This window comes from Homalodisca vitripennis, chromosome 5, assembly GCF_021130785.1.
Source record: "Homalodisca vitripennis isolate AUS2020 chromosome 5, UT_GWSS_2.1, whole genome shotgun sequence".
In the NCBI taxonomy this organism is placed as follows: domain Eukaryota; kingdom Metazoa; phylum Arthropoda; class Insecta; order Hemiptera; family Cicadellidae; genus Homalodisca; species Homalodisca vitripennis.
Window position 1 is genome coordinate 80,350,964 of NC_060211.1, and position 14,993 is coordinate 80,365,956.

At 32.2% G+C, this 14,993-nt stretch overlaps 1 protein-coding gene across 7 annotated transcripts in view; it reads left to right on the plus strand.

Annotated features, from left to right (window-relative positions):
- The window catches only part of LOC124362426 (plasma membrane ascorbate-dependent reductase CYBRD1), a 116,681-nt gene extending 105,134 nt beyond the window's left edge, over positions 1-11,547 (plus strand). For all 7 annotated transcript variants that reach the window (XM_046816909.1, XM_046816910.1, XM_046816915.1 and 4 more), the window contains 4 exons: positions 1,526-1,741; positions 2,810-3,021; positions 6,003-6,157; positions 8,669-11,547. In XM_046816909.1, the coding sequence (XP_046672865.1) occupies positions 1,526-1,741; positions 2,810-3,021; positions 6,003-6,157; positions 8,669-8,831 (746 nt within the window). In that variant the 3' untranslated portion in view covers positions 8,832-11,547. The remainder of the gene's footprint in view (positions 1-1,525; positions 1,742-2,809; positions 3,022-6,002; positions 6,158-8,668) is intronic.
- The last annotated feature ends 3,446 nt before the right edge of the window (positions 11,548-14,993 follow it).

The window sequence follows — 14,993 nt, forward strand, 5'->3', positions numbered from 1 at the left end:
ACAATTAAAACGAATCGTTTCTTTGACATAAATATTTATTTATTTTAATTTCATTTTTACTGTTTGATGAATAATATACCATTTTATTCTCGAAGTATCTTATCTATTATTAAAAGCAGTTCGCTAGTAGGGTAAATAATAGTTTAAAACAATATTGAGAAAGCAATTAATTATGATTAATTAATTTAGCGCATTACCTAAAAATGTTTAAATTCAAAATCAGATTTCTTTTTATTGTGTCTATAAGAGCATCCATGTGTTATAAAAAATTTGCGCTTAGGTCTATTTTATACATATGGTTATTGAATTATAATTGTTGTGAATTGTTAAATACATCATTACATATTGTTATTAAATCTTAAAGTTTAAATTAGTGAGAATTTTTCATTTCGATTTGTTGAATACTGCAATAACTCTTACTGCATTGTCTAAAACAATTCGCTTTGAAAATAAATTAACAAACCCTGACACTTTTTATGTAATTTCATATAGTTCTGAAATGTATCTTGTATTTCCTCCGACAAGCTTGTATTAATTACCACGCAAGCAAATTTTTCATTTATGGATAACATAATACTTTCAGTCTTTTGTATAACTGTAGTATTTATTACAACTAAACAATGTTAACAGGTGTATGTAAGTACATTATGGTTTTGAATTGAAACAAAATAAACATTATGACTAGAATGAAAGAACTAAGATGTTCAAAGTTATACTACTCAGTATTAGTATTAGCTTGGAACGGGATAGTCCGCGTGGTGTAATGTCCAGATCTGCTAACTGGCTGACGTCACGTCACGTCGCCGCCAGTGGCTCCTCTCACATGAACAAGAGCACACTCGTCTTGTCTTCTTACATCATGGGTATTGGACACGCGCATTCCCAACGTAGAAAAGGACAAGCCTAGTTTCATTGTGTTCACTTTCAATCGCGAATCAGAATACCTGCAATGTAAAATAAAATTTAAATCGCCCATAAATACTGTAGTATTTATACAATTAAGTTTTATGTTTATTACAACGAAAACCAAGAATTTCGTGATTTTTACAAATTGACTTTAGCTTGTTTCAGAATCCTATGTCCAATATGAGGAGTTTTTACTCAAACTTTTTATGATAGGTTTAGTAAAAGTGCTTATATGAATATGAATATTCAAAGAGTGATGCCTGTCATCTGAACGCAACCATGCACACACTTTGATAGTTAATTTACAATAGCAAGTTTTGCATACAATAAAATTGTGGTTCAGGTTCTGCTGACTGCCTACACTTTTTTATCATTTGTACTATAAAATAATTACTTGCACAAAACAATAAAACCTATTGGTGCCCCTAGGTCTATATCCGTTGGGCCCATTTACTACAGAAGCCCTGCCCATGTTGTGAAACCTGGTTTATAAGGTTAAATATAAAGTCTTCATATTTCCACCAATTACAATTTTATTTCTAAATCTTCTTAAAAATCGGTTAAGACTTAGGATAACTGAATTATTTTGCAGTTCTAACCTGACGTTCTATTGTTACAGCGAGGTCTGGAGCTAAGATGGACACCCCTGAGGATCTGCGAGGTTTCAACCTCTTGTTCTTCGTCACTGAAGCGGTGGGGTTGATCGCTGTGATTTTGATGGCAGTTTGGACAGCAAACTATCGAGGAGGCTTTGCCTGGCGCTCTGACCCTGCTCATGAGTTCAACTGGCATCCCTTGCTCAACACTATTGGAATGATATATCTATTTGCCAATGGTAAGAACGAAAGCTTCAAACAAACTTGGTTTCCTTTCAACACTGGTTTTACCGTTAACGAATGTGAGGTAAAAATGTTAGGTTCTTTTAAATTTTTGAATGAAGCAAATACTCCAGAATCCAAATATTCTTTATTTGAAAGTTTTTGTGCAACATCTATCTTAGAGTCTAACTGGTTTGTTAAAACTTTTTTTAGTATAGTAAATAACTATTTATATTTGTATTATTTAATTCAGATGTTTGACAGGGTTCTCAACCTCTCAGGCTTTGTGTCTCCTGTAGTACACTGACATTTGGTCATACCTCCCCTCTAAAATCATCATATAATGTAGTCAACCCAATTAGTAAAATTTCAATTTGTAAGTTAAAGCATAGCTTAGACTTGCATGTTTAAAATTAAATATTTGATACACTTTAAAAAAAACTGTTGATATTACCTCAAATACCTTTTTGAACATACACTCTTTGACTACACTTATTACCACTAGTAAGTTTTATATTAAATCAATGAGACAGGAAATAAAAAAATTGTTTTACAAAGTCCATAAAATTTTGTTAATGACAATATTACATCAGTTACTTTGTAACTTAGTGAGAAGGTGGCACTGTTTAGTTTGTTTTTGCAATTTATTTTAATATCTGGTTGTAACCGTGACAAAGCGTATTACAGGTAACTTTTGATGTCCAGTCTTGCTTGGAATTTTCACTTTAGATAAGCCAATGTTAAAATCCCGACTCACAGAGGTATGTAAATGAAAATGCATCAACATTGCAGTTTCCAAAGCAACTCGCGGGTAAACAATACTCTGACGCCTCCCTTGAAAATATTTTACGCTCTACAGGGGGCATGTCCCACAGGATGAGAACCACTAATTTAAGTGATGGTTTGATAAATACTTAGATTCACACATTACAAATGGCTGTTCAACTGTGCCTATAAACTATATTGGTGATATCAGCATAAAGTAAAATATTTTTAGTACTATGCAGATAGTTTTTAAACTTAATTCATTCCTGAAATTTTAGATAGAATCTCAATCTATGATTTTGTTGTACTCTACTTTTCAGCTATTCTTGTGTATCGAGCATTGAGAACGATTCGCAAGAAAACACTGAAGATCATCCACGGAGCCATCCACTTCGTAGTCATCGTACTAACGGTGATTGCTGGCATCGCAGCGTTGGACTCCCACAACCTGGCCAAACCTAATCCGATACCCAACTTCTACTCACTGCACAGCTGGCTGGGTATTGTCACAGTTGTCGTCTATGTTCTCCAGGTAGGTAGTGAGAGCTTTAATATGCCTATTAATTGCCAATGGCTTTTATAAATCAGGACATTATAGAAATAATTACCTAAATTAATTATAAAATGTTGAGATAAACAGCCACAGTAGCTGAAATTCTATAATTACTGCAGTAAAGTTTTTTATGCCAGAGCAGGGATCTTCTAACTTTTTCGTTCAAAGGCCATATTGAAAAAGGTTCAGTCGAATCAAGTACTCTCACATGTATTTTATTGAAAGACAATATGATGTTGATACTATATTAACTGCAAAGAATTGAAAGTTCTACAGTAACTATGCCAATACAGTAGGTTTCCGAATAAAACAACATTCCCCTACAAAACGCCTTCATTTATTACTAAAATTAATATTCTTTACATTTGTTGACAAAACACATGTTACATTTTCAAGTTGCTCCATCCCTTGTCTTTCTTCAGTATGTGTGAGATTTGTGCAGTCATTTTTGGTCAACAGTGTCAGTCCATCTTGTCTTGAACTTGACACCAGTATCACCAAAATAGATTTTAGGCGTTCATCAGAAAGGTTCACTGTGTAACTGAATTTAAAAAGGTCATTTTGAGAAGTTTGTTCACAGATATATCCAGATACAAAAACTAAAAACAATCTACTTCCAAAGTGTTTTGTCCCCTTCAAGTTATCACCTATAACAAAAAAATAAAAAATGTGGATGTGTAGCAATGTACTGATTGATTATTAATCAATTATCAATCAATACAATTCGTCAATAAACCTCTGGTACAAAATACATTTCAAAACCTACCTGTAAAATAAAAGAAGCTAGTATTCATATAGCATCATCTCTTGTACCCATTCAAGTCCTCATATGCAGCAAATCTATATCTATAGATTCAAATCTATAGTGGCACTCGCCGCAAGTTCAATGAGTTTGTTGAAGTTCTGGAAGTGCATTTTCAATTGTAACTCGGATTTTGAAATAGCCTTAATCTTTTCTGCTTTTATGCACCATTGAAATCAGAAAAGTGAGTTAGAAATTCTTCCATTAGTCTCAAAATAGTAACAAATACATAATGAGACGGGAAACACAGGAGTTACACTAGCAATATTCTTACAAGTTTCAGTGTGGTTGAATATTGTTTTTCTAACATATTTTCAAAGAACGGAAGTTTTATTCAAACAACTTTAACATGTTGAAACAAAATTGTTTACTTTGAAGTTTCGAGTGAAAAATCAATACAAGTGGTAAGATCTGCTGCAAATGCAACCTTCCTAAGTGATGCTTGACCACTTTGGCAGTGATCATCTTAAAGCTCTTCTTCAGACTTGGCCTGGTAAATCATGAATATGACAATAGTGTGACATAGTTCAACACATCTTATAGCACTTTTCCTCTGTTTAGCCAATGTAAATTATAATGATGGAAAACTTCTGGATATTCACTCTCAATTTATGAAAGAAAATACTTAAACTGGTGGTGTTTCATAGTGTTAAGCCTATTTTAATTTACTGTCCCAACAATAACTTATATTACTTTTAAAACCTCAATGTTTTAAAAGAGCACAATAATTTTTACAAGGCTTGTTTGTGAATAATACAATGGACAATGGGTTTCTCATCTTCAGCATTTTGAACTGCATTCTAAACATCAAGTCAAGTCAAAATATTTTTATTGTACATTCATCAAGAATTACAATATTGTCAATAAACAGAAATCATTTCAGCTTTAGTCAGATTGTAGGGGTTCTCTGTTGTTTTTGAAGAATTCGCTTATGCTGTAGAATGGTCTTCTCACTAGCCATGTCTTCAATTCTCGTCTTAGCCGATCTCCAGTGAAGTCCTTCATGAATGCAGGTAGATGGTTTTGAAATCTGCAGCCAGCATAAGATGGTTTTTTTCTCTGATAGGGTGGTGCGATGGACTGGCAAGTTATATCTTGAGCCATGACGAGTGTGGTAGGTGCTCTGTTTTTTGGTGGTGCAAGTTTGTCCACATAGAGAATACTTTCTTTTATGTAAAGAGATACAACTGTCATGATCTTTAGGTCTTGGAATGCCTGACGACAGGTTTGACGTGGTTCAAGGTTCGCCAATGCTCTGACAGCCTTCTACCTTCTCTTCATATAGGCATATCTTACTAAGCCTAATTTAGAGGAGCAAGTACAACTACTTCCGTCTGTAATTGTTCCCTTAAGTTTATTTAGGTAAAATTCGAGTGTGTAAATAGTTTAATTTGTTTTTGAACAAAATATTTCCCCAGTAATGTAGCTTTTCATCGAGCTTTCCTAAGAAAATCACTTTGAGCCGAGTCTGACTCATCCGTTGACTCGTCTAAAGTAGTAGAATCCACTCAAGGCATCTTTAAATTAGTGATTAGTGCCTCTATCTTTTGGTCAGCGCACAACTGTAGCCTATTTGAAGACAAGCTGAGTAAATTAAACATGTACTGGTTTTGGGAACATAACTCACAACAGCCCCAATGCAAGGTTTTACTAACTCATTGTCAGAAAAAGGCTTTACACTAATGTGGAAAAGATTTTGTAACTTGCTCTAACAACAGTCTTGTTCTGATGTATACTCTTTGTAAATATGTTATGTTGAGATTGCATAGATTTTTTAAAGATTGCACTTTTTATGCTTGGAACTGAATTATAATTTGAACAATGTGCTTTTATAATGTTTTATACTATTTCAGGATCTTTAAAATGCTATGCTACTTAATTTATGCTTATATATATTTTATATAATATAATTGATAGAATACACGGGTTTATAGAAATTACTATGATTCTTATAGATTATCTCCCTGAGTAGGTAAAGTTACTGATAGCATAGAGGTTAGTTTTTCAGTCCTGTATAGAGTTTTAATGGTGCAAGTTCAACAATTACAAGGCTTAGCTATTAGGCTGCTTGTGTACATTTTTGATCCCCTGTACAGTACGAGAACAAGAAGTTTTGTAAAAGTATTAATTGTCTAAATTGAATTATTTATTGTTCTAGTGGATATTTGGATTGACCGCTTTCCTGTGGCCGGGATATCCGTTGCACCTGCGAACAGCAATTCTCCCGGTGCACACATTCATGGGTCTGCTAGCATTTGTCCTGGCTATAGCCACAGCCTTCACTGGACTTACCGAGAAAGCTATCTTCTCTGTGTGAGTATGATTTACTCAGTAAACTACTTGTACTATTACTATTTTTTGGGACTAATGATTATTCTATTGCAATGATAGAATAATCATATGTTTCCAGTCAAAACTGTGTTGCGAATCCTGTAACATTGATGAATGTTTATAAATCATTAACACGGTTAACTTAAGATTTTGAATTATCTATGATAGTGTCGACAATGTTTTTAAACCTCTGGATAATATTGAGTACAGCGCTTAGTTAACATGTTCAGAACTGATAATATATACTATGTAAAACTAAGGAAATAGAAGCCTACATTATGCTTCTATGTATCAAGAGAGAGCTCCTTTCTAATATGTATATCTAGGCAAGTACAGCTCATATTATTTATATCTCTTTGGAATAAATTCAAAACATTATTTTATATATACCAATCATCCACCCTGGAAATACATTCTCACTTTCTCCTTACTGATACATGATTAATAACACCTCATATTTAAGAATAACTTTGGTATCTAAACCTCACCTATTACCAATATGATTTCTACTGTTACATTAGTAATAAAGATCCTTTTTTTAATCTACAAATGTGATCGATTGCAAGTGCCTACTGGACTGTCTTCGAACCGGCCATCTTTGTGGTAGCTAGGGCCATTTAATCTACCTCGTTTTCGAATGCAAGCGGGTACGTGAGGATAATGGAGCGGGCACATGCACCATGGCACAAGAGGAACTGGCAGAGCGATGGCTGCTAGAAAGTAAGGGACTTAGGACAGCTGATTAGAGATCTGAGAGAATGGGTGGAGCGGAAACACAGGAGAGGTGAATTTCTACCTAACCCAGTTCCTCACCAGCCTTGGCAACTTTTGAGCATACCTGTTCAAGATGTGCAAGTTTGAAACCTCAGAGTGTCCTTATGGGGACGCGGAGCACAACAATGCCAACCTCACGCTATTCTTTTGTAGACAGTGGGAAAATTAATGAAGGGGGCTCCAGATTACCATAGGCCAGCTATCACCATTGTTTTGAAAATGGTATCTGACAGCCAGACTTGGGACAGTGTCTCTTCATATGTAGAGAGAGTGCTGAATACCACAAAATTAGAAGGTAATTCAGCCCCAGTGTTGCCTCACTGTTGGCCTGATACTGTATGAGCCCTCTGTTGGCTTTAGTAGACATCCTTTGTAATGTAGAAAGGGTCAATCCATTTCAAATTACCCAGGTCATGCTGCTCAACATTTTTAATTTGCCTAATTTTGTTATTATGAGTTCCCTATGGGTAGACAATCACAAAACACTATTTGAAAAAATTTTACAAGCCGTAGTTTTTTCCTGGCGGCCATTTTTAAAATGGCGGTTTTGCATATTTTAGTAAAATACGCGGTTCGCGAAAAGTTTAATTGCCAAGCTATTTTTAAATATATCAGAATAATCCAAAAACCAGTGTGTTCAGCATAAAATTAACTTCAATTTGACATTATAATAATGTTTCTTTTGTGCAAGAAAGTCAGTCAAACTTGTTCTGCAAACTCTCGGAAGAAAATCATCAATTGTCACTTTTTAAGACCATATAAGTTTAAGAAGGAAAAGAGACTCACTACTAATATTTTATTTCTTTGTTTAAAACTAATATAACTACCTACTGAAAAAGTTTTAGCCCTGAGAATGCTCTCCTTTTTTTTTCTAGAGCTTTTCAAAAATGGCCGAAAGCCTAATAATGTCAATTTTCTAGGCTTAATAACTAAAAAGGGACTGAATGAAAATAAATGAAAATTGTACAGAATGTTCTTTATACAAATAGGAATATCTCATAAAAAAATTATGACTGAGACTTAACTACATTTAGAGATATACAGCATTGAATTTCAGTTAAAAGCACTACCCTTTTTCTTGCTTGTGCGGTACCAAGTTAGCAAACAAGGGCTTGTTTAAATCATTATGTTAACAATAAATTTATATTTAATGCTCAAAACATTATATTCCTTATTTAAACCTACTTAGGATTTACAATAAAAATTATTTAAAACCAGAAAAATAATGGTATAAATAAACAATACTCATAACCACAAAATAGCACTTGCGCACTTTAGGAAAAAATAATTTGCTTAGATCTATTATACTGTCAAAATGTATATGCATTTTAATTTATGTTCTAAAATATAATATTATCAAATACATTTTATAAAATACATGATGTTTTACAATTTTTAGAGTTGAGTTTATGCAGCAAGGAAAAAATAAATGTAGTGCTTACTGTGCTACCCTGGCTAGTGAAGCCTGAAGTTTTGTTGCTGCTTAGCTCCAAGTGATTTTCATTGTTCTGCTACTTAAACGAGTTTCTCTGTTATTAGGCACTTCACCACATATGGCATGATAAAAAAACAGTTGAAGACTGGTTGGTCTCTCAGGCAGCAGACTTCTTTGATTTTGGCATGCTATAGATTGTAGAACATTATGAAAAGTGTATAAACAACATAAATGGAAACTATCTAGAAAACAACAATCATTAACAATCATGTCATTGATTTCAGGACTGGCTACTCTTCGTTCATCGGGGAAACATACCTGATCAACCTGATGGGGCTGGTGTTAGTGCTGTTCGGAGGGCTGGTTGTGTACCTGGCGACGGAGGTCAAGTATAAGCGATATCCGCGCCCCGAGGACAGTGGATTACTCACCAGCTCTTCAGACTAGATTCGTTCGGTCTCCTCAGAATGTATGTTGTCCGTTAGGTGTAATGGAACCGTTCCGTAACACAAGTTGTTAACTGCTCTCCCTAAGATTCAGTTTGATTCCAGTTCTGAGATATCATTCAACATAGTTGAGAATATCTTTGAGGAAGTAAGTGTAATTATTGTAATCTGTCTTCTTGTAAAATGTATTGAACAGGGTTACATCTTTTTTTTGTTGCATCCACAAAATGTTTCAATCTGTCAACCTGATCATGTGGAGCTTAATCTAAAAAACATAGACCAACTTTTACCTGAATACGCTTATCTGTTTACAGCGGACTGATGTATGAAAAATAATGAAGTCAACCAAAATGGTACTATTATATTTTTTATTTTAAAAATGTGTTTTATTATGTTAGCATTGCTCAAAAATAATTTGTATTTTGTAGGTGTTTTTAAAATCTATTCATATTATATTAGAGAAAATGTTTGAGTACTTTTATTAGCTTATACTATATACGCAACACTAATTCTACAGTTATTAAAGTAGTGTGCAAACTATTTTTATAGATATTTTTTACTAGAACCGCAATTAAAATATTATGTTAATAAATACAACGCAGAACGTTTTGGGTGTTGCATCCTCAAATATCTTATGTGTACGTGGAAAAGTAAATATTTATTCTTAAATTTTAAATCTTTTTATTATTTAAAGAAAAGAATACCTTCATAAGTAATTTGTTCAACAATTTTCAGAACATTAATAAATAAAACTCTTGTTATAAATGATGACTGTAACTTTTCATTTAGATTGTAATGACTTCTTTCCCCCCTTTTATTTCAATACTTTAACATTTTCAAATAAAAATCTCTAATAGAGAAAAAAAAGCAGTGAAATTTGTTAAAAATCAACTAAAATTGTTTCAAAGTCAGTGTTCTGTTCTCTTGAATAGTCTCCTTATTATAACATTTCTTTATGTTTTTGAACTGCATTCTAATTGGCATGTCTCTGAAGTAGAAATTTGTACAGCCAATGGATTTGAAATTCAATCATCAGCTGAAAATAATATATATTGCCAGCATATGAATAGATAGGAAATAGTGCGGTAGGAGATGTAAAATTGGGGCAGGTCATTAATCCAACATCAGATAGTTTTTCATCACCAGCTATTACAAAGTAAAGTTATTCATTACTGAGAAAGAAGTTAGTTCTTAATGCCATGGCACCTTCTACATATAGCTGAACTTGTCAAAGGACTGCACTGGCAGAGTTTGGGACTCAATTACATTATGTATCCCAAATCGCAGACAATGTTATCAAAAGATGTCCTGCCATTTGTAATAACCCATTTCAAGCTATTGGCACTAGTTTAATATCAGTTTTTGTCATATTTAATATCCAAACCGGATGTCACTAGGAATTTGTACTGGATCGATACAGATTCAAACAAAAAGAAATTTAATAACCACCGAAAAACGTTGTAACAACAGATTGCGTCCATTGTCATTATGAGTTCATCTAACAACACACAAACATGACTACTATGATTGATTCTTCTGCCAAGTGCAAAATGTTATTTGATTCTTTCAATCTGAAGGACTAACACAGCAGAAATTCACCAAAGAATCTCATAAGTATATGGTAAGTAAATCTGTATGAGTGATGGTTTAGAGCATGAGTGGTGTGAAAAACTTAAAAATAGACAAGTTAATGACAAAGGAGGCCAACCACATATTTATCTCATTTTAATTGTATTACATTTTTTTTGAAGATTGCTAATTATTAATATAAAGAAATTGAACAATGAGCCATTAGAATGGTAAAGGTAGAGAAATATGTCCATCTTCAATAAATACTTTTTAAAGATTTAGTTTTTGCAATGATAATTTAATTTTTTTAGTTTCATTAAGGATTGTAGTGTGGGAGAACAGAGGGATAGGGTTTCCAATTTTGCCTTTCGAGCGAAATCACCTTTTTCCAGAGCACTGCAGTGAGAAGAAAACTTGGTTGGTAGCTCTAATCTTTCTTTATTTTTTAGCTGGATCTACAAATTCTCAGAAATTAAATTTTAATTAGATTACATAAAACAGTGAAAACTTTGGCAACACTGGGCTTGCAAAATTATGATTATTTATTTAGCAGTGCAAACAGCAGTTGATATTGTTTCTAATTTTCCACAACATGGATTGTGTTGAATACATATGCTTAAAGAACTTTTAAATGTAAGTGGGCTCAAAATTTACAATTTTAGTTTTAACTAAATATTTAAATCCCTGTTTATTTGGGGAGTATTCTACCTCTCCTCCCCCAACCATATGGTGTCTATTGTTCTCCCAAAGATAATTTTCCATTAGTCTGGTTTCAATGTAAGTATTTTTGTGATACAATATGGTGTAATTTATTCAAAGATAATTGGTGCTGTTTAGTGTGTTGACACTCTAAGTTTTACTATTTTATTTAACATTAAGATAGTTTTAGTTATGTAGATTGTATTTATCATAAGGCTGATGTACAGTTAATTGATGTTATACTTCATAAATAGGTAAGCCTATATCTGTCAATATAATACAACATTGATTTCAAATAAAGAAACAGTGGTAATTATTTAAAATTAATAAGTGTGCTTTATAAATCAAAAGGGAATTTTAAAATCAGAAGGTTCAATGTTGAATTTGATTTCTTGTTGTGTTTAACACACCCTGTAATACAAGATGAAATATAACATATTAATCCATGAGATAGTTCTATTTTTTTGTTTCCTTTCATATAAGTGTGTTTGAAAATTAGAAGTACTTAATTTTGTTGAATCGATCGTGTTTATTTTTCAACATAGCCTCCTTATAAGTTATATAATTCATTACTGCTTCAGTTATGTCACTTCCAAATAATCAACTGTATAGGCATTAATTTCTATATTTTCATCACTGCTTGAACAATTTCTCTTTGCTGTAAGCTATTTTTTTTCCATAGATGGGCAAGTGAGTGATCCTAAAGATTCAGTAGAGAATTTGTATTATGTTAGAATCTAAATTTTGTGCTCACAACTCCATAGTAATGAGCTGGTACGCTCTTGTTATGGAAAAGAATACTTAAGTTAACCAGCTGTGAATATTTTACTAAAGCATTTGCTATTGAGTGCTACATAAGTGCAGAAATTACAGTTACTCCTACGTACTAATAGATAAATACACAACATTATATACAAACTAAAGATAATGGGTGTGAAGTTTACCACAAAAATAATTTTATCCAGTTATGTTAACATATGTACTTTGTAATAACCTCGATGTATATCTAATTTTCTGATGTTTTGAGCTTTTTATTAAATTGCGGCATATTTACATCCCGGTCCATAGTATAAAACATATAAATTGACATTTTTGCTATGGGCCAAATAATGCACATTCGTGACACTGAAAGTTTTCTCATTTACATTAATTTTAATGCAAATGTAATAAAAGTCAGTTATAATTTATAAATATAAATGATATGTGTGACGTTACTTATCATCAGATCCACAGACCCTCACAGGTGCGGTATACACCCTATAACTAGTACAGTGTACTGATGTTTATAACAGACTAATGTTTTAAATACGCTGTTGAATAACAAGAGGACAACGCCACAATTGTGCATCGGCAGTCTATTGGTAATTCAAATTCTTTAATTTTCATTAAGCATACAGTACAATTATAGATAGTATCATAACTAAACTAAGAATAAAATTAAATAAATAATAAGAATAAAATATATAAATAAAAATGATAGTTTAAATATTAAAATGATAGTTTTAAATAGTTAAAAAATACACATTACAGAAACAAATGTTAAGGCACATTAAAATTCAAAGTTTGTTCATGAAATGAAATATTTAAAAACTCATTTACATTATAAAAAGGGGTAAATATAATTTTAGTTAAAACATGGGCTGAATAAGGAAGTTAATTTAAATATGTTAATCTTTTTACATTAAAAGATGACATGGATTTACTAAACCTATGTTACTGTTTATGAATAAAATAGTTTAATGCTGTATAGTGATTATGGATATACTTCGTAAAGTGTGTCCACTTAAATAAGATTTAACATGATACAACAGGTTAAAATATAAAGTTAACAGTAAGTATATTTTTTCTTAAATAATGGTTTTCAGTGGTGTAAATAATTTGAAGAAGGTAAATTTCTGACAGGCTTTTTTGCAATAAAAGAATTTTATTTATACCCATACCATTCCCCCAGTACATAATACTATATAAAGTATGCTATGAAAAAAGCATGATAGCATTACTTCAGATAAAAACTGGTTATAACATCTTGTAAATGTCTAAGCAAATATATGATCTTCGATAATTTGTTACAAAAAATCCCAATATGGGTCTCACATTAAACCTAGAATTGAAATGTATACCAAGAAGCTGTATACTATAACTTCATGAATGATACGGTTTCACAAGTAATTTTTAAGTGAAAAAGTCACAAAATTAGTTTTTTCTCTTAAATAAACCTTATTGGGTACATACCAATTACCTGCTTCATTCATACCTAAGTTATGCATGTCATTACTTAACATAACATTTGTTTGATAAGGTAACATCATCTGCAAACGTAATAGTTCAAGTTAAATATATTGTCAGGCAAGTCATTAATCATGATGACAAAAAGAATGGGCCAAGAACCGATTCTTGTGGAATGCCGTATTCAACTCTAGCATTGTATTACATCAAGTTATTTAGAAAGATATATTGCATCAGTTGGTCAAGTAAGATTCAAAGAACTTAATTTTGCTGCAATAATACTGTAATATTTCAGTTTTTTCCAATAGTAGTATATCAACACGGTCAACACAGCCAAAAGCCTTACTTAGATCGCTCAACACTGCTTGAGACACACATCCTTTCTCATACTTCTCAATAACTAAGGGCACAAGACTTCCAACTGCATCACCCTTAGCATACCAGGTCTAAACCCATATTGGAATGGAGATATTAACCCTATGCACTTGAAGGCAGTATTTTCTAATATTCTCTTTGTTTTATAATGAATGGTGAGTGCTAAAACCCATTGAGCATTTTTATATTAAAGTTATTTTTAAGTAAAGAAGTAAATATTAAAATAGCCTATAATTCTTCTCTAAACATTGACTGAGCAAATAAAATGAATGAAGTGTAGTGGGCCTGTACACCAAAGTGATAGAAACCTCGAAAATTTTACTAGAAGACGTGTGCTTACTGTTCTTGACTACACATAGATTTGTATTCTATAAAGTTTTATTCTGTAAAAAAAATATAAAGACTGAGACAAATTTAAATAGTTAATGTATATGTATCACATGATTGTAAAAGCCTACTTTATAATATTTTATTTACATATTATTGTTAACAATATGCGTATAAGAGTTAAATTTCCCAAATGCATGTTTATCTTTGTATTACAAAGATGCATTAAAAATAAATGTTTAATTATTAGTTTCTTCTTTAAATGAACATTTTAAATTACTATGCAAATAATGCAGAGGAAATTGAAAAATAATTCCGATCTGGGGAGCCAAACAATAAATATGGCCGCCGAGCTGTCCATGAAAGTAGTGCGGCCATATGTACTGGCCATACGAGTAGCAAGGACAAACTACGGCAAAATAACGCAAGCTGTCTGCAGCCTTGATATGGCCAGTGTTGCTGCCCTTGCGAGCGCAAAGGGTTAATAATTATACTCAAACTTAACTGGTCTTTGATAACATGTCGAAGATCTTAGTTATCACAGGGTCCATAGAAAGAGGTCAGTAGCTGTCTTCCTGTCACCATTTTTAAAGTAAGGACCATCTTAGAAATCTTCAATTTATAAGGTAGAATCCAGTTGCTGCACATTTGTGGCACCTAGTCTATAATTTTGGATTATTTTGACATGGGAATAGTAAACATTTTAATAGCTTAATTTTCACTGCACTATATGTTGTGAAAGGAAAGGGATAAATTTTAATAATATTAATTAGATCAAATTTTAAAAAAATATTTGTGCATTAATGGAAAATATACTGGGTGTTCAGAAAAGGATGATACTACTCAAAGAATTTCAAACAAAAGATTTCCTATAAACATAGGCTGAGAAGTGTTTCGTTTAGTCACTTGCCAGCTTTTTTTAAATTTTGTATAAATAAATTTATACAAAAAAACCACAAGAGAGTTA